Source organism: Pholis gunnellus, assembly GCF_910591455.1.
Source record: "Pholis gunnellus genome assembly, chromosome: 14".
NCBI lineage: Eukaryota > Metazoa > Chordata > Actinopteri > Perciformes > Pholidae > Pholis > Pholis gunnellus.
The window spans coordinates 5,115,726-5,134,536 of record NC_136541.1 but is presented as its reverse complement, the minus strand read 5'-3'; the positions used below and the strand labels follow the sequence as shown (position 1 = coordinate 5,134,536).

The window sequence follows — 18,811 nt, the reverse complement described above, 5'->3', positions numbered from 1 at the left end:
TTCTTGGAGGAAAAAGCCACAAAGCCAAGAGTCCTATCTGTTCTTAAACAGTGAAATGGAGGTTTGACCCTGAGTGACTAACGGTGAAACATGCTGTAGAGTCTTTGTAACTCCAACACAGAGGCTGCGTTTCAGTCAAATCCGTCCTTCACCACTAAAGGTACGGCCGTACACCCTGACAGCTGTCCTGATTCTTATAACGCGCACTTTCATCATTGTTCCAATTCAGTCTCTCTGCACTCGTGTCGCCCTCCAGTTTGCATTACAATGGAGCGAGCAGAGAAATTTTGTGGAAATGCTGGTAAAGCGCATAATTTGGCATGCTCTATTTCAGCGGTATTGTCCTTTTAAGATACATTCTCGGCTCCATTTTAACGTTCGTTCAGACGTTTTTTCCAGCATGAAAGCTCTACATTTGGCCTCGTAAACAGTCTGTCCTCTGACAATCTCTCACCGATTTTGTGCATTAAAGACATGAAGTCTGGCCAAAGTTGCATTCCAAGATTGGACCCAAATTTCTGGACACTTATCTCGTTGTGTAGAGGCCATGTTGTGTAATGATGTATTTTTGTCCATTCTGACTTCTTAAAGCTCGGGTTGAGTCACATTTGTCAGTAAAAGGTTTTCAGCTTCTTCTTTAACAGTAGGATGAGTCTAACCGCTATGAAGATGGAAGAAGAGACATTTCAAGCCCACAGGAAAACCAGCACTGGTCCATCTTTCAAAAATGAAAATCAAATGCTTTACAGCTGATCCAGGAGTAGAGAGCCTTAAATAATATCCACGAGTCTGTCGGGGCAAAGAAAGGGAGAGAACAGGAAACTAATTATGTAGAAAAAAAGGAGAAAAACAAGTCCATCCAGTTCCCATTTCCCTCTGGAAAGGCTGCAGATTGATGCCCGTGTCTTGGTTTCCAAAGGAACAGACAGAGTGGGTGGACAAATTAATAGAAACCAACACTGTTAAAAAACGACTTTGAATTGAAAACCGTCATGAAACCCATCCAGGCCTACAGCGCACGTGTGCATATTAAGTCCATGGCTCATTTCCAACTCAATACAGCCAAACTGTAGAGCTGGTAAAGCGATATTTGCTTGATACTTCCGTGAGATACCGTGTCTCTACAAAAGGATCTTTCTAGTTAGAGGAGTGATTCAGAATAATCTGCCTCTAATAGATGCTATTAGAGAAGAACAGGACAGTACAAACTTGCTTTTATTCAAGATTTTAAAGCCTTTTTAATATTGTTTTTCGACAAATAATATAAAAATTAGAAGTTTGAAACAAGTCCTGTGTCGAGGCCAGTCGCTGCAGGATCTCTGTGAGTTTGATTATTACAGCCCAGAATACATGAACCAGGACACGGAGCACAGCTATGAACATAATGTCTCTCAAACATTCATGATATTTTAATGTTCCCCATTCCCAAATCAGAGCACACACACACTGACATTAGCTGCCTCCTTAACTCCGTTCTTCATTGAAATGTAACATTTCACTCGCTTCTGTGATGACTGTTATTTAAGTTGAATTATCAGATATGTGTCCGCCTCAAAAGAGGCTAATCATCATTTTTTTTAAAACTGATATGACCCAACTACCAGCCATTCCAATGGTTAGCACACAGCTAACAGAACTACCAGTTCACACACAGTGCTGAGTACATCGCCGCTGCTAGGCGGGCACAGCTAGGTTTGGCAAGGATTGTATGAAATGTCTAATACAACGACTTGGAGTCGATATCCTGCATACATCGGCATGATTTTCAGTTTGAATGAAATGTGTTTTACAACGCCTTCCAGCCCAATGGTGTCTAGACCGGCAGGGCGGGGGGGGAGGTTATCTGATTGAGGGTTGTATTCACTCAATCACACAATACAGCAGCAGTCTACCGACTGCACCTTTCTACTTTTTATTTTCACACTGTGTTTTAAGCCGGATGTTCTGTTCTTAGCCTACATTTAACTAATGCCTGATAATATTAATTCATTTAGGTGTTAAAATACTGCACACATACATTTCCGACTTCTTCAGAATAGAACCACATACATGAGCAAAGAAATGAGCAACAGAAAAGACGTCTGCTGTCGACTGTTAAACACGGCGCAGGGGTCCATAATAGCATTGACAGCCGTCTCGTGGGACTCATTAGGACCGACGATTACTCCACACGGTTGTGTAATGGCAGAGGTGTATGAGACTGTTTTACAGGACTACTGTAGCAGCACCGTGTTCTACAGCGGTTTCATGAATGAAATCAAATGCCTGGTCTGGTTTACCCTCGTCCAGCAGATCTAAACAGCATTTAACATGAAGGGAAATCCTGCAGAGCAGAGTGTGAAGTTAATTTCCACCTCCTCTGCCTCTCACACAAGCAGAGACTTCACTTCTCCAAGAAAATGACCTACTTCAGGGCTTATGGGTACTGTAGTCACGCCTACCTCTGATAGGGATCTTAATATCGGATTCACTGACTGGCTCTTCCACGTTGATCTTTAGGCTTCTGTTCCTTTTAAAGGCATGATTAACCCTTCTTATTTACCATCTTAATGTAGTTAGTATGTATTGTGTGAGGGCAAAGTGGTGCAGCTATTTTCTCGTTTAACAGTTTCATTGTTTGGTCAGTTAAATGTTCCAAAATGGTAAAAAGGACCAGCACAATTTCCCGATTTAGCTTGTTTTACAGCTAAACGGGAACAGTCCAAACAGTCCAAAATCCAAATTTTCAGTTCAGTTTACAATGATGTGACAACAATAGTTGATGATTAATGCTCTTTCGAATTGACTAATTCATTCTAATTGATTGTTTTATTGTCATGAATGCTCTGAGTTGCCAGTTTATTTGGTGCACTGAGCTAAATAATACATTTTAATATTACGTTATCCGTTATATTCTAACTTTAGGACAGTTGTAATGTTATTTCTTTTGTAAAAAATTAAGCTAATCCCAACTGTAGTCATTTCAGAGGCTGTTGTGAGAATGTTGAATTGTGAATGTGTATTAATATTGCAATAGTGAGTTCAGCACTGTGCCTCTGTGTGTTTTATAACTTCACACTTACTTACTTTATGTAACACATTTTCCGTTGATGATCTTTTTGTACAAGTGTAACACCGAGGCAGCAGTGCAGTGCTGTCACTGGGCTTTTTGAGTGCACATTATCGCCTTGAATTAAGGCGAATTAATGCACGTCAGTCACTGAGGACACTGAATGAATAGAGACCACACAGACCGTCCACGGTTAGAATGCAGCCCATGTGCTGACCATGCATAGGTAATGCGAAGCAGACTGGATTTGGGACAGAAATGGGCTCTTAAGTTGGACTAAACTTTACACTTGAACAATGAATTGATGAACAATGAACTGCAGAAGGTGATGAAACCAGTGTAGGTGAAGCCAGCCAGGAGGTTTTCATCGTCACTGCATTGAATTGTTTCCAGCTGAAAGAAAACATAAAACTTTGAATAGCACCGAAATCAATAAGATGCACCGAGCGTGACGTGTTAATGGGGATGTGAGGAGATATAAAATGCCTGATTACCAGGTGATGATTAAAAACAGAGTCCCACTATACAACACATGACACTAACGGAACAGCTGTGTGGCTGAAGGAGGGAATTGAGACGCTTGTACAACTGGTAGATCTTAACTGTGTTAACTGTGTTAACTGCAGTCGGTGCTACATGAGTTTTATACAAAGATAACGTAACGAGTGTTACATTTTGAGATATTTGTGTTCAGTAACAATTGAGTGAAACCAGCCAGCGAGGCTCTTTAATTAAAGGAAGTTGTATCTGCAGCTTAAGAGGAGGAATAGACCTCAAGGCTGTGCTGCATATTTATTTTTTTCCCATGAGGTTGTGTAAATAATATTTACTGTATATTTCCATTTAGCCCAGAGTCAGTATTCTTTTAAAACATGCCAGGAATGAACTTAACTCTAATATGAGACATCTGCATCAGGTAGTGAGACTGCAACTAATGATTAGTTTCATCACCGATGCAGATTATTTCCTCGATTAATTGATTAATTACTTGACCAATTAAACCTCAGAAAAGAGACGTAGAGAAATTAAATGTACTAAAATGTAAGACAAGAAATAAAATAGCAAATCCTCAATTTTGAAAACTGTAATCTGGCTCAGCAATTGTTAGAAACGACTAATCGATTAATCGATTTATCGTTTCGGCTCAGCAAAAACTAAATGTGATTTTCAGTGACGTTGTTTTATTAATAATGCAGGAATTTACACAACATTTTAATTTGTACAAAAATAATGTTTAACGTGTTATTTGGTAGATTGATATGAATATTCAGACGCAGGACGAAGCAGCTCTCACTTCATGTGCCCCTCACCCACCTCTGGAACCAAAGCTACTGATTTGTGTTTCGGTTACACCACCAGCTAATTGCTGCCCTGAAGGATTAATGGTGTTTGCGCAATTTGCATTTATTTTTCTATCAAAAATAAAACTAACTGCTGTTTACTTTTGGCACCCCCCCCCCCCCCCCCCATTATGATGGGGTTCGGGTGAGGTGGGATGCAATCGAAAAATGGGAGCATGTCTGTCATTTTAGTCCCATCGGAGTCTTGCCTCGTCAGTAACTTGTGCGGATTTTACCGGCCGGCCAAATCTTGGACCTCCCAAAAACCCTCTGATAAAACCTCAGCCTGTCCAATCCAATGTGACAACCCTGAGATAGTTTGCTAATATTTTCTCATTTCCTTTCGGAGGGAGGGGGGGGGGGGCTCTGGCTTTTACCCCAAACTGACATCACTCTGGTCCAGACGCCACATTTCTTCTCCCTTTTTTCCTGTTTTGTCATCGTTTAAACAAGTTTGCTGTCAGTTGAGGGAATTGTGTTTGATTACGACGATAGATTTCTTTTTGTTGTTGCGATGGCAGCGCATGAAAAGCGCCGGAGACTGATTACACACTTTCCTCCTCGCCTGCCTGTTGTTCATTAACATCACACATGTTGTGCATTAGCAGCTACTTTATGTGCATTTCTGCTGAAATCTAATCAAGTCTGAATGAGGCTACAGTGTGTAAAAACCTAACATGGTGTCGGCGCCTTTTTCCCCCCAGAAGGTGAGAACATCAACACATCACCTGCTGGAAACGCGTTGAAAGAATGAATGAATTTGTTGTGAGTGTGTTGTTAGTTTATCAGGGGGGGATGCTGGTCTTTTTAACATTGGAGAGAGCTGGATGTGAGCAGTGTGTGTGTGTTTGTGTGCGTGGGGGGGTGCTAGAATTGGTGTGTGGTGGAGGCGAGAAGTGCGGCTCTCGGTGCATTTATGAGGAGACTTATGGAAGAAGAGAAAGCTCTCTTTACCACGTCGGTGTGGAGCTGATCTCCGCTCCTCCCCGGTGACCCCGCTGCTTAACCAACTGCTCCGGGGTCAGCGCATACAGGATGGGCTACTGAGCTCAGTGTGACCTGTGGCCAATTATGAGAGAATGAAACCGACATTTTAGTCTTTTTTTTTTTTACCCCATACATTTTTAAATTCTTAGTTCAGTTTTTTTTTTTTTTGCAGAATACATATGGTTTTAATAAGCCAGAGTAACCGTTGCAAAATGTTGAGGTGGAGAATGTAAAATGAGTGTATTACCATAAAACAGTTCTCGAGCGAGCAGGTGGTTAAAGTATGTTAAGAATACCAGAAACAATGTTGTAGTTCTACACGTCAGTCAGAGCTGAAACAAGTCGATTTATCAAACGGAAAAGAAAAAAAGAAAATCTGTGAAAATATCAAAAAATCAGCTTGAATATAACTAAAATCAATATTTTAGTGTGTTGGGTGATTTGAAGACATCCTGTTGGTCTCTGAAAATTTGCATTTGACTCAATTTCTGACATTTGATAGACAAAGCAATTACTTTATGAATTGTGGCTGGGCGATGTGGCCTAAATATTTTGTCACGATAAGGATAATTTCATATCTATATGACGACACAGCATGTTTTCTGATGTGAAATAACCACATGGTTTTGTATTTTGTGTGAATTAAATACCAGACATATAAAATGCAGAATATTTTTTCTCATTTCATTAAGAATGCAAAATACTCAGGTGTTCTGAGAAATCTGAGTTGGTATGTGCTTCTTATTATCAATTTAGTATTTAAAATGTGAATCACGCTTCATGATGTCATCACGATGTGATTCCATGATCTTATTGAGTCATCGCCCAGCTCAACGATGTGGGTTTTTTTTTATTGATGGATGAAGTAAACCGAGTTGCTTAATTTCGTCGGCAGGGGGATTCCAACTACAAACCTTGACAGAAACGTCCACTTTCACCGTTTCTTGCTCCTCCGCACGGCTCCTTTTTGAAGACCAACCACCTCCCTCTCTTCATTTAGCCCGACACTAACCTGGTTGTTCAGTCTGGGTCTTCTTTGTTCTCTTCACTTTACCAAGCTTCTCTGCTCGCCCGTCTCGGTTTCACTACGTCCATCTGCCCGCTGGCACTCTGTCTTATCTACTGCCTCAATCATTTGGCCGAGAGCTGCTGAACGCACCAACTGTTGTGCTCTCTCTCTCTCTCTCTCTCTCTCTCTCTCTCTCTCTCTCTCTCTCTCTCTCTCTCTCTCTCTCTCTCTCGCTCTCTCTCAATGAAATTGTAAAGCTGAAAATGCCTTGAAGTTAGAGTTTTGTTACAGTGAAATCTTTGTGACCCTCACCTCGACAGAAGACGAAATCCGTGATCCATTAACCGCCTTAGAAACATCTGTTGACACATCAATTATTTATATGGCTGTAATTATGATGGAAGAAATAGCAAACACTGGCTCATAAGAAGTAATCCAAAAATAAATGTTCCTATAAATGAATGGAAGCAAAACTAGAGCTGAACCCATAAGCAGATTAATTTACAGCTCAGGGCTGCGTGGTATATGGAGAACATCAAATATCAGAGTTTTTCACCAAATACCTCAACATCATAATGATGTTGGAGGGATGACTTTCACAAAATGTTTACACAATGAGATTTTGGATATTAATCATTAATAATGTGGACATAATGACAAAGTGGGTAAAAACGGAACAATCCGTTAAGTTTAGAAAATGACATCACTTCACTGTTAAGCAGCTTTTAAACACACATATTACAATATCTAGTCTTGTATCAGGATATCGATATAATATAAATATATGTCCCAGCGCTACAGCAAATATTTTAACAAACCATTCTCACTGCCATGTCTTTAAGCAAAAGTGCCAAACATTCAGTGACTAATGCTAAAGCCTTGATAATAATACACTGAATACATTTGGGTTTTGGACTGTTTGTTAGATAAAACAATACACTTGAAGATGTCCTTTGTACATTTTTCAGTTTTTTTGTACATTTTATAGTCCAAACAATTAATTGAGAAAATAATTGGCCAATAATGACAACCATTTTTGTTGTTGCATCCCCAAAGCAAACCATGCTACAAACATGTAACAAAGCAACATTATTTCTTATGAAATCTAAGACATAATGTTGTGAATGTTGCAATAACAAAATAAATTCATCAAGAAAATACAAAAGCATAGAAAGTTTGTTTAGGATGTTCTATTGATCTCAAGTTAAACTGCTCATAAAGAGACTTTCCTCATTTAATCAATTAGTCCAAATACAATATGTTCAACGTGCCTGTTTTGTACATTTTGTACATTCAATCCAGTGAATTTCTTCTTGAAAAATGACTCAAAATGCTAAATCATTGCTTAATAAAAAACAAACATAAAACGGTTTGTTGAGGATATAATGTTGTAAAAGTTAAAACTGAGGGAAGACCCGGTCTATAAAATGTAATTTTGCTTCACAAAATGACTTAATTTTCTGTGGATCGTCAATTGAGAAATCCTAATTGTTTGAGCGCGTGCAGCTGTAAAGCAAAGTTTACAAGCTGTTTATCCTCGCAGAGAAAACACCCTCTGCAGACTGAGCTCGGAGTCAGCCCATCGCTGTTCCTGCCAGTTGATGGCAAGTTCTCCACGTCTCCGTTGGAGCCAAGGAAATGACATCATGTCCCTGTAGGGGTTGAAAGCGCAGCCCTGACAGGACTGTCGTGACAAAAGAGTTCCTTGGGAACATCACGGTGCACCGAGGACAGGAAGAGAAACGTGTCTGGAGGCTGTGTTTTCTTAGTTCCTGTAGCTCCCGTCTCCCACTTCTCGCCCATCAACCATTTTCTGGTGTTTTGAAATTCCCCTCTCACATGTGTGTCTTTTTTTTTTCTCCGCCCTGAATGTAGGCCAGGGGGGCGGGGCAAAAAGTTCTCCAAATTAGCAGTTTATTCAAAGAGTGGAAGAGGAATCATTGTGTTGGCGAGATCCAGCTCAACATCTCTATTTCCCTTGTAGGTTTTCAGGCTTACACTTGGACTTGCGCATTCATTTTGTTCCCGTCTTACTTGATATGTATGTATGTATGCGCTCTTTATCTCTCTTCTCGGCGTAGACAATTGAAAATAAATTAACATTCCTGGGCTTTATTTTTGTCTTCTCTAAGCCGGTGGAGAAAACTTTGAGGCGAACCCGGGAGGTCAGGCCAAACTCACAGGCTGTCAATCCTCCGCGGTGACCCTGCCGCCCCTTTCTTTCTCCCCCTTCCATTCTTCTCCTCCTCCGCTCTCCCTCTCCCATCCATTTAGTCCCTCTCGGCTTAGAAAGTCCCAAACTCCCCCCGTCTCCCACTCGCTCTTTCACTGGACGCCTCTCCAGCTTGAGTGAGGCAGACACAAGCTTTGTCAAAGAGAGACTCGCATTCATTCGGCCGGCTGTTGCACACGGCCGTGTATTTCATGTGAAGACATGTGTGCTGTCTCCTTCTATCCATTTATTTTAATTATCTTTTAATTGCCCGCCGTCCTCTTTTAAATGCTTGCTTATTATTTCTATCGGGGCTGATGTGAAAAATTGGCTGTGGACTGTGATTCCCTCCATTATCTTAACTGATGATAGATTTCTCTCCTTGGGTTTCCATCGTGTATGTATGGCAGACAAAAGAAAAACAGATGTCGTGAATGTTTGCGTATCATTTTTCATTTCATTGGTATTCTTTTTTTTTTTTTTTTTGGGCCCCGTTTCCAGGAAGACATACTGTTAATAGAGCGAAAACCTGAGGGAATATGTGTGCTTGTATTTTTTTAGGGCGAGGAGCTGAAGGTCCAGATGAAAATGAATAACTTCTATTTAGCCAGTGGTCTTCTGGTGCATATATATCTTTATTTCTATTTCTTTTCCCACTCTACTTTATTTTAGATCAGATAAGAATAAACATACGAGGCTCATGATGATATGGTCTCAGAAACGATCAACTGTAAATGTGATTTTTCGTGGCTTCTTGTGAATTTGGCATTACAAGTACTTAAAGGGACAGTTCACCCTAAAATCAAGAGTACATATTTTCCCTCCTACCTGAGGAGCCATTCATCAATCCAGACAGGCTCACGTTGGAGACGTCGCAGTAGAGACATCTTGTGGTTTATATCAACTGTTTGTGTTTGTTAGATTTAGTGTAGGTGGCGACAGTTAGTCATAACTGTGTACCCTTTTTTTTTTTGCCTCAGTGGAACATGAGGATCATTAGGCGAAAATAAAAAGTTGGCCTCAATTTCCAGATTTTCAGGGAAGGGGGGGGGGGGGGGGGTTTATGGGTGGTTGGTGTAGATAATTCCTCAGCAGCGTCTCTGAGGGGTTAACGATGCCTCACTTACCTCTTAAAATCGTTTTCTGCTTGAGAACATCTTAGCCCCCCACAATCATCATCTCCCTGTCCCCTGATGTGAAATTACGATAAGTCTGTCAGCGCTTGTGTAAAGCATCTTAATGTTAATCGCCTAATCCTTTTATCTCAAGTCCGGACCGATTCAGAGCAGCAATCCCACCAAACAAAACAGTGGTTGTTTTTTTTTTTTCCCGGAAGATGAGCAAGGCTGTGTCCTCCAGCAGCTTAAGGGAGAAAGAAGACGTGTTACCCAGCAGGGTGACGCCTGATCAGGAGAAAGAACCCCGGGGCGATGGGGGTAAGTCTGCATCCGCGCGGCCTGGCGGGCTCTCGCCCCCTGGTGTCTGGAGGGGCTGAGTGGCTCAGCGGGCCCAGCAGGCCAGAAGGGCAAGTGTATGTCCCCCCAACGGTTTCCAATCTCCTCCTGTCAACCACCATTATGGTTAGCCCCGTAGCCCCATAGCCTCATATTTGCAGAAGATAAATGACCGAGGAAGAAGTCACGTGTGTCTCTGGAGATTTGGTTTTCAGCCCAATATTGAACTGGTGGCGGTGTTGTCAGAAGAGGCTGGAGAGTGCGAGCAGCCTCAGCAGATGTGGAGCGAGACTTTTACCGCATAGGGGAGCTCGTATCTACCAATTTTGGTCTTATCTGATCTGGTCCGGCGCCACTGGCAGATAAACAACTGGAAGACAAATAAAACAAACAATCCCTATAAAAAACCACCCAGGTTTAACTGATAAATCATAGGTTAGCTGTATGTGTGTTTTCTTGGCACACAGTGTGCTGCACAACTGCTCGGCCAGGCTGACCTCAAATGAAAATAAACACTCTCAGGCTGCTAGGTATAGATCCAGTGGGCCTTTTCTTTTTTCTTTTTCTTCAGCTATTATCCTTCAGAACCAGGTGTCGGGGTCCTGTATAGCACCAATCTCATAGTGTCTTGAATTATTACTCGCTAGGCTAATGTGAAAGCTTCCCATGTTTTGTGGGTTCTCGTGTTGCCAAAAATATCCAAGCGCATTAGTGAGACCCGGGGAGCGATCAGAGCCGACTGCTGGGCTGCTCAAATTTAGGTTCATTATAAAATAATCAGGCGAGATGACGAGCGGCTCGGCAGCGGCGGCAGCATTCAGAGACGGGGAAACATTCTGCAAGTCTGCATAGCGACGGCTACCAAGTGGCCGGTCCTGTTTACAGTGTGGATACCGCCGTGTGTGTGTGTGTGTGTGTGTGTGTGTGTGTGTGTGTGTGTGTGTGTGTGTGTGTGTGTGTGTGTGTGCGTGCATTGGAAAGACGCTGGATGGCAACCACATGGGAATAAACAAGATACAATATATTGGCGTGCGTGGATGTGTGGATCCTGTCTCTGCATGTGTGTCAGCAATGTCATCGGCTATATGTTTGTGCAGGCATGCGTTTGTCAGTCCGTGTGTGTGTGTGTGTGTGTGTGTGTGGCATTTCACGAATGACACAACACATCCCTCCTTGGTGTTTGACTTTGGTAAGCAGCTTATCTTTCTGGTGTGTTAGTCCGTCTCTGGCTCTAACCTTTTGCTGCTTTTGCAGACAAAGGGCTGTTTTTGCCACCCCTTGATAAGGACGGAGACAAAAGTAGTCCTCAAAGCGGCCGTGTCTCTAATGGCGTCCCCTGTGTGAACGTGTTGCCGGAGCGACGAGCTCTTCACCCGCGGGGATCCGGGAGTAAATGGGGAAGGTGGAACAGGGAAGAGTGGGAGACTGAGGCCGTGTAAACATTGGGTTGTGACACGCCGCAGAGAGCTGAATTAGTGCCGAGAACCAGGCGCCCCGTCTGCTTTGTTTTGATGTCGGTGCCGTCATAAACATTTGAGAATAAAGTTTTAATATTTCTGTGAAGGTTCAGACCAAAAAAATGCTTTTGTTTAGTCAGTCGAACCGCAGGAGTTCTTGCTTTGTGACTACATTTCATTTAAGCACACATGCAGATAAAACCCAAAGGCTGTGGTGACACTAAAGATAACCGTCCATTTCCTCCATTTCCTCCATTTTTATGCTCTTTCTTCTCATTTTTTCTTCCAGATGAGATGATGACTGGTGATGCTTCTCCGAGTACTACTGATCGTTGACATCGCTCCAGCTCTCAGCTCTGCCACTGCAGCACACTGAACCACTGTTATTATCCGAAAGGCTCCCTGGATTGCCTGCACACGGCTCACAACATGGCCTCTGCACTGTGGAGGTGTCCGATGTTTCGCTGCCTCTCGCTCCTTCTCCTCTGCTTCCACTGTTCACAAGGTGAGTTACCGTGGAGTTGGGGTGGCAGAAGGTGTTAATGGGATTCTGGTCAACCTTTCAGGAAGCCACTTATTATTCAGCTTTATGAATGTGTGGAATTTATTAGCACACATTCTTCGGTGTGTGATAATAGTTCTTCTTCAGTGGTTTTACCCTTGGACTGTAAAAAAAACCCCACATTGTACTGAACTTATTGAATATTCCTGCCAATCCACGGACACTTACGCTGACATGTTTCATTCACGTTTAGAGCAAACACTCGAGCAGTGTGTCGGAGACCTTCCCTTTAAAGGTTCATAACTGCGCAGCGAGCTTCATAACAGATTGTCTGCGTGTGCTCAAGGTACTGGAGCCGCAGAGAATAGATGCATTTTCCGTTTTTATTTCTGCCGAAACCAGATCATTCTGAGCAGCCAGTGTACCTGAAAGCATCAAAAGCGTGATTTAGCGCCAGACTCGGGAACCGGGAAAGTATGTGTCAATGTTTTTAATTGTCTGCAATGACGTCCCCCAGGCTCTTTTTGGGTTCCTTCCCTCACTTTTTTGATTAGTACATTTGGCTGTAATTACAAGTATTGTCACATAACACTCCCGTCTGGTACATGCTCATCAAAACCACTGATGTTGGTATGTCGGCTTAATGATGATCATTACATTTTTTCCCCCCTTTCATTCCCATTGTACCGGGAAACAAAGTAACCCAAAATCACATGCTTGTCTGCCAAGCATTGATTACAGATAGATAGTTGAAGCCCATTATTTTCGGGGCTTCCTTTTCAATTTGGATTTTGCCTCTTTGTTTTTTCTCCCTCTTGCTGTTTTGTTCTGTGATAGATTTCTCTTCCAGTTTTATTTTAGGATGGCTGTGGTTTACAATTTGTTAACAAAGACATATTGCTTTGGAGCAGGATATCCCAGCAGCCCTTCAAGCAGAGATGCAATTTTTTTTTTTTTTGTGTATTAGCAATTTTAGATAATATAAAACAGTCTTACTCAGGCATTTGAAGAATTGCCCTCTGATTTAGCCTGACTTAGAAACTGAGTTGAATAGTCCTGTTGGATTTCTTAGGGAGGAATACTGCTTTGGTATGCAGAAAGCCCAGGTTTTGGGTTTCAGTTGATGTGAGGGCTCTCAGGCCTTAGAATGCATATTTGCCCATCCATCAATAAAGGAATGTGTGTGTGTGTGTGTGTGTGTGTGTGGGTCCCTTCTGAAAACAATATCTGATTCTATCCACATGCAACTCACCTTCAGCCTGTCCAGCCCCGAGGGCCTGCATCCCGCCGCTTATGATCTACGCTTCCATCATAGTGCCAGCAACAAAAACTCCACTTGATAATTACCTCCTGTCCCTCACCAGGAGAGAGAGTATAATCAGGTTATCGCTTTCACCCAAAACATTCCTCGCGCTTTGAAATGCTCATTGACATAGCTGAATAGAAAGACGTGTTTTTCTCCCTCCTGGTATTGACTTCCCCAGCCGGACTGAATGAAGACCAGTCGGGCCTCTGTTTGGACAAACTTTACCAATTTGTGCAAGATCAGATGAAATGAACGGCTATCAGGCTTTCAGTTAATGTTATAATCCTTGAAGTGGCTGTATTCAATAGTTTTATATTCCAGTTACTACGTTGAGCGTGGAGCTTGTCCACAGACCAGCAGGTAGTGTTTCCCAGCACCAGAATCCCTTTAGAGAACCTCTACAGCAGTCTGCCATGTGCAGTCTTGGTTCTGGTTCTCCTTTTCTTCCCCTCCCTCCAGTGGGCTCTAGGCGGCTACCTCCGGGTCTGAAAAGTGGAACCAGCGAGAAAATGTCTTAAATTGGCATTCTTTCTAAGGGCCATCAAGGGGCTCTGGTTGCAAAAAGAAGTCAGATTGTATTAGAAGTCTATGAAAAAATGACTCTACTTCTCTCTTGATTTATTACCTCAGTAAACTTTGTAAAGTTTATGGTCTCAATCTCTAGTTTCAAGTCTTCTTCAATACAGCATGGTGTTCATTCAGTAAATGATGGTCCATTTAGAGTCAAACAGACCATAAAGCAGGGTATGCTTTAGGGCGGGGCTACCTTGTGATTGACAGGTTGCTACCACTGTGTTGTTAAGTCTGAACACTTTCACAGTGTGTTTTTTTACTTCATGAAAGATAATTGTAACATTTTTGTTTGCCTGAAAATGTCTTATTCAGATTTTGGTTGTACTTGCAACCAAACTAGTTGCCAAACTCGAGGCTTCAAAACCGTAATCCTCAAACCATTGGGCAACGACACGGTCACTACGTCCACTTCTTGTGTATACAGTCTCTGCTCTGCTCCTGACCGGAGGAGGAGCAGCAGCTCCTGCAGGGCTCAGAGCTCTCCAACTCCGACAGCAGGTCGGAGGTGGCAGCGAAGCCGGATCTCGGTCCGTCCACGGTGGGCGGGTCACTGCAGGAGGCCCTGGAGTCTGAGCCGAAGGAGTTTCTGGTGAACCTGCATAATTTAATCTGATTTCACCGGAATCCAACATGGTGGTACCGATGACGAGCATTAAGAATAACTAAATAGAAAGAGCCAGTCTTCTCCCTGATGGTGTGGTGTACTTATGAAGGTCATGTAGAGGCATTGGTATTAAACTGAGAGTGTTTTACAAACAGTTCAAAGTTCCTTGTAGTAACTTGAATAATGTATCAAATAACAATGTGAAAGAGTCATTGTGATGAACCTACAGATGATGAATTATCTGAATCTCCCTCGGTTTTATGGAGCTTTATAGCAAGTTTCAGCTCATTGTTTAGCTGTTGCAACTTCATTGTTTTGGTTCACTCTTACTGGTCTCACAGTGTTGCGTTAGAACCGACTCTAGACTACCTGCTCAGCAGACAGACGCAGTAAAGCGACTAGCTGGTGAACAGAGTGGAGCATTTAGCAGCACAGAGACAGGTATGTCCCTCAGGCCAAAAAGAGAGCAAAAAAAAAAAAGAGTGATTATTGGACTAACATACACCTGGCTGCCAGAAATACGACTCCAAACAAATGCTAATGTTGCTCTGTAACTGCTGGAAGTCTAAATGAGTGTTTGCTAACACGGTCGTCATTTCAGCTTAAAAGGTGATGACACTGTTGTCGTAAAAGCCGGCCTGTGTTTCGCCAGTTAGATGCTTTATTACTACTTTATTACTACTATTGCAAAAAATCTTTAAATTCAACACAAATCTTTGTCTTTTTAATATTTTGAATCGAATATACGGACACTTAAATTCTCCATATATACCATTTCTTCTTCTCAATGTTTGTACTCCATTTCTATGTTCTTCCACATCTACTTTATATAACAGATCTGTGAAATGACGCGGCTGCTAGAGCAAACTAGGTCATGCAGGTATCGGATTCGTCTGAGATGTTTCAGACCGCCCAGTCTGCAGATATGAAGGAAGACGACCGGTTTCAAAGGGAACAGCCACAAAGGTGTGGCGAGTGCACAGCCACATATCTGCCGTGACTGAATGAGAGCTGTTATCCGAGTCTTCAAAGTAAAGAAAGACAGATGTAGAGGGGTGGGGGGGGGATTATGTCGTAAAGTCTAGTGTCAACGCTTTTAGTTAGCTGTTGTGTTTAAATGCCAAAAGGAGAGCAGGCCTTCATAGCTAAATATTGCACAAAAAGAGAAATGTAAAAAGATTAAAGTGGTTTGTGTCATATCTGCAGAGACGGGGATCAGAGTGAAGAGGCAGTGTTTGTTCAGGTCCTAGCAAGTGTTCCAGCATGGGCACAGTGAGCCAGTGACAGACTTTATATGCAGTTTTTTGGAATTATCAAGGCAATAGAAGCAAGAATAATGTGTAATAAAAATGCAAAAAAGGAGCAAAAGATTCCAGACAAAGACTTGTTTGTTAGTTTGAGCCCCCGCTGCTCTGGAGAAACACACGGCACATTTCTCTCTAAGGAGGACTGTGAAATATTCCTTGGTTAAACATACCAGCATGTTTGTGTTTCTCCCCAAAAGGTTGTAAAGGTTACCAATACGTCTCAGCACAACGTTTGTCTCAAGCGTTGCCATACATTGTGCTGATGGAGGACCCTCCCTCGTGCCACACTGGCATTTCCAGAAGCAGTGACTGAATGGGGAAGCCATTGTGCTCTAACTCCTCTCTGGCCCCGGGCCATACACATCCAGTCTGTCATCCATTGATATGCTTGGCTTGCCATTTTATAATTCATATTGAATGCTGTGGGTCCGTGGCAGGGCGATCATGAATTATCAGCTAAACCATGGGAGATTCACAGATGACTGGTCAATCTGTGTGGTGAGAACAAGCAGGAGAAAGAAAAAAAAGGGATATATCAGTCTTGCATGGAAATTCTGCCCAACTGGAAGTGTTTCAAGAAATAAGGCCGGGGTTCATAATATGGATTGAATGGATTTTCCTACCACATGGAGACAGATAAAGCATCACATTTCTTTGTTTTTCATTATTTCTAATACAGTTTGGTCAGCGTTTGCCTCAATCCCCGCAATATGCAGCTCTTCGGTTTCTGCACCAGACATATTTCCGTGTAGCATTGCGCAACAAGATGCCGCTTTAATACAATGGTGGACCTGGAAAGTTTTGGATCATGCGAGAACATGAAATTGAAATGAGCCAGAGTCACATGAATCTCCAGGATCAGTATTTCAGTCAGAGGAAATGAAATACAATATCACCCTCGACAGGGTCATCCTGGATTTATTGGAACAGCGATTTCCTGAGTGCGTTTTTTTTTCTTTTTTTTTTTGGTAAAGCAAAGGGAGCAAAGAAATATTCCCATCCAATATGCGAATGTGAGAGCAAAGCTCCCTTTTCCCTTTAGGAGAGAAGCTTGTGCTTTATTGTGTGTTTTAGATGGCTTGTAAAAGTTGTTGTACAGCCAGCTGATGAACAAACACTTAATTAAATGGGCTAGGGGCAACAGTCTTCTGACAGTTTGATTTCGTTTGTTAAGCATGTCTTAAATCTCTCCCGCTCGCAGCGCCTCAGAGCCGCTCAATTCACACCCCTTATGGTAACACGTTGTATAAACATTGGAGCAGATGCCTACCTCGCTCTTTCCTTTCTTAAACGCTGTCCGCACTTGTTTTTTTTTTTTTTTTTTTTTCTCCAGGCAGCCTAATTCAAATAATAGACGAGTCCCGCTTACAACCACAAAGTAGTTTGCCTCAGAATCTAAACTTTTGGATTTGCTCGGTGTAAGTCTGCTTCACAGGAGGCTTCAGCTGTCATAACAACGTAATGCATTTAATCTTGAGTGGAAGCAGAAGGATTTCAAATAAAGTCAAGTCTACACTATAGAAAGCTGTAGGTATTTTTTTTCTCCCTTTCTTTGTTTGGGGAGGTGTTTGCCAACAATATAAATCAGGGTTGGAACAGAGACAAAAGTATTTACGGCGGCAACAAGAACCTGTCGGATTTCAGTGCGGTTCAACATTCACCCAATACTTGTGAATAGCTTGGAGGCATGTCAGAACTAATTTCATTTGAACAAAAAGCACAAGAGCTAAACAAACATTCAAAAACAAAAGGAAGCGTATAACATTTAACACCAAAGGGACGTTGTGCTAAGGCAATCAAAGCAGATTGTTGCTCTCGCTAAATACCTGCGGCAGCGAATTCTCTTTTTCAGCACAAACACTCCAGCTGTTTTTGTTTTTTTTTTGCTCTTAATCGTGACATACATTTTAAGCGTTCAGTTGTTAGAGAGAGCTTGATTTTGGAGACGGATCGTGTGCAAAAGAACACGATGGCCATTTGAACAAAAAGCCCCTCTCGTTGTTACAAAAAGGAAAAGAGAGCGGCGCCTCCATTATATTTACTTTGTGTGAAAATGGTTCAAAAACGATGCATTTGTCTCTACCTGTCCTCCTCGTTCCATATCAGAAATGTCATAACAGCTCAGGTCCCACATTTGAGTTTTTGCTGGTTGTGATTTACACAGCAACGGCTTGTGGTAAAACTAATGTCGACAGCGGGGAAAGGATGGCGATCAATAAAATAAATGACGGATTCAGTAATTGTGCTTTTGTGTGCTTTTTGTGACACAAGTGTGTGGTTTAGTGCACGCTAATATTTTCTTACATGTCCGCTCTTGAAACCGAGAAGGAGGACAAACTCGCAGAGAGGGACTGGTGTGTAAATATAAGATGAAACTGTTTCCACTTGGTTTCTCTTTCATTTCACTTTTGCATGGCTCATGGTCGTGTATGATTCAAACCGGTGTAATAATGTGTGTTGGGCCTCTCTCTCTCTCTCTCTCTCTCTCTCTCTCTCTCTCTCTCTCTCTCTCTCTCTCTCTCTCTCTCTCTCTCTTACTCTCTCTCTCTCTCTCTGTGTCTGCCGGCTAGCTCTCACTACAGGCCATGAATGCAGCTCTGTTGCCTTCACTGTATTAGTAATCTCCTCAGGCTGAGAGGCGCTGCCATAGAGCATGACCACATCGTTTTTGTCCAGGAATTAAATGTCACCTAAAGGTGGGTCACCTGCAAACAAAAGGCCACCAGCCGATTTGCAGGTATAAACAGTCAAAGATAAGGAAGCCCTCTCCTGCCGTGCAGGAAATTGAATAAGTACGCGGCAAGAAAAAAAAAAAAAAGTCAGAGCAACAGCGAAGCACAAAGAACGTTTTTGTTTGCCTTGCGCTATCGGTATTGACCCCCTCTTGTAGCGCAGAGCCCCGTTGAGTGCGCGGGGCACAATGGCCTCGCAGAAGATGAGGGGCAGGAAGCTGTCCGTCATCAAGATCTCCCCATCTGTGCGTCTCTTATCAGCTCCCCTGTTTTCTGCTG

The 18,811-nt window shown here is 42.5% G+C and overlaps 1 protein-coding gene across 1 annotated transcript in view; it reads left to right on the top strand.

Annotated features, from left to right (window-relative positions):
- Positions 1 to 18,811, top strand: part of adgrl2b.1 (adhesion G protein-coupled receptor L2b, tandem duplicate 1) — an 81,335-nt gene that overhangs the window by 7,660 nt on the left and 54,864 nt on the right. The window contains exon 2 of the mRNA XM_079173369.1: positions 11,798 to 12,013. Within this exon, the coding sequence (XP_079029495.1) occupies positions 11,938 to 12,013 (76 nt within the window). The 5' untranslated portion in view covers positions 11,798 to 11,937. The remainder of the gene's footprint in view (positions 1 to 11,797; positions 12,014 to 18,811) is intronic.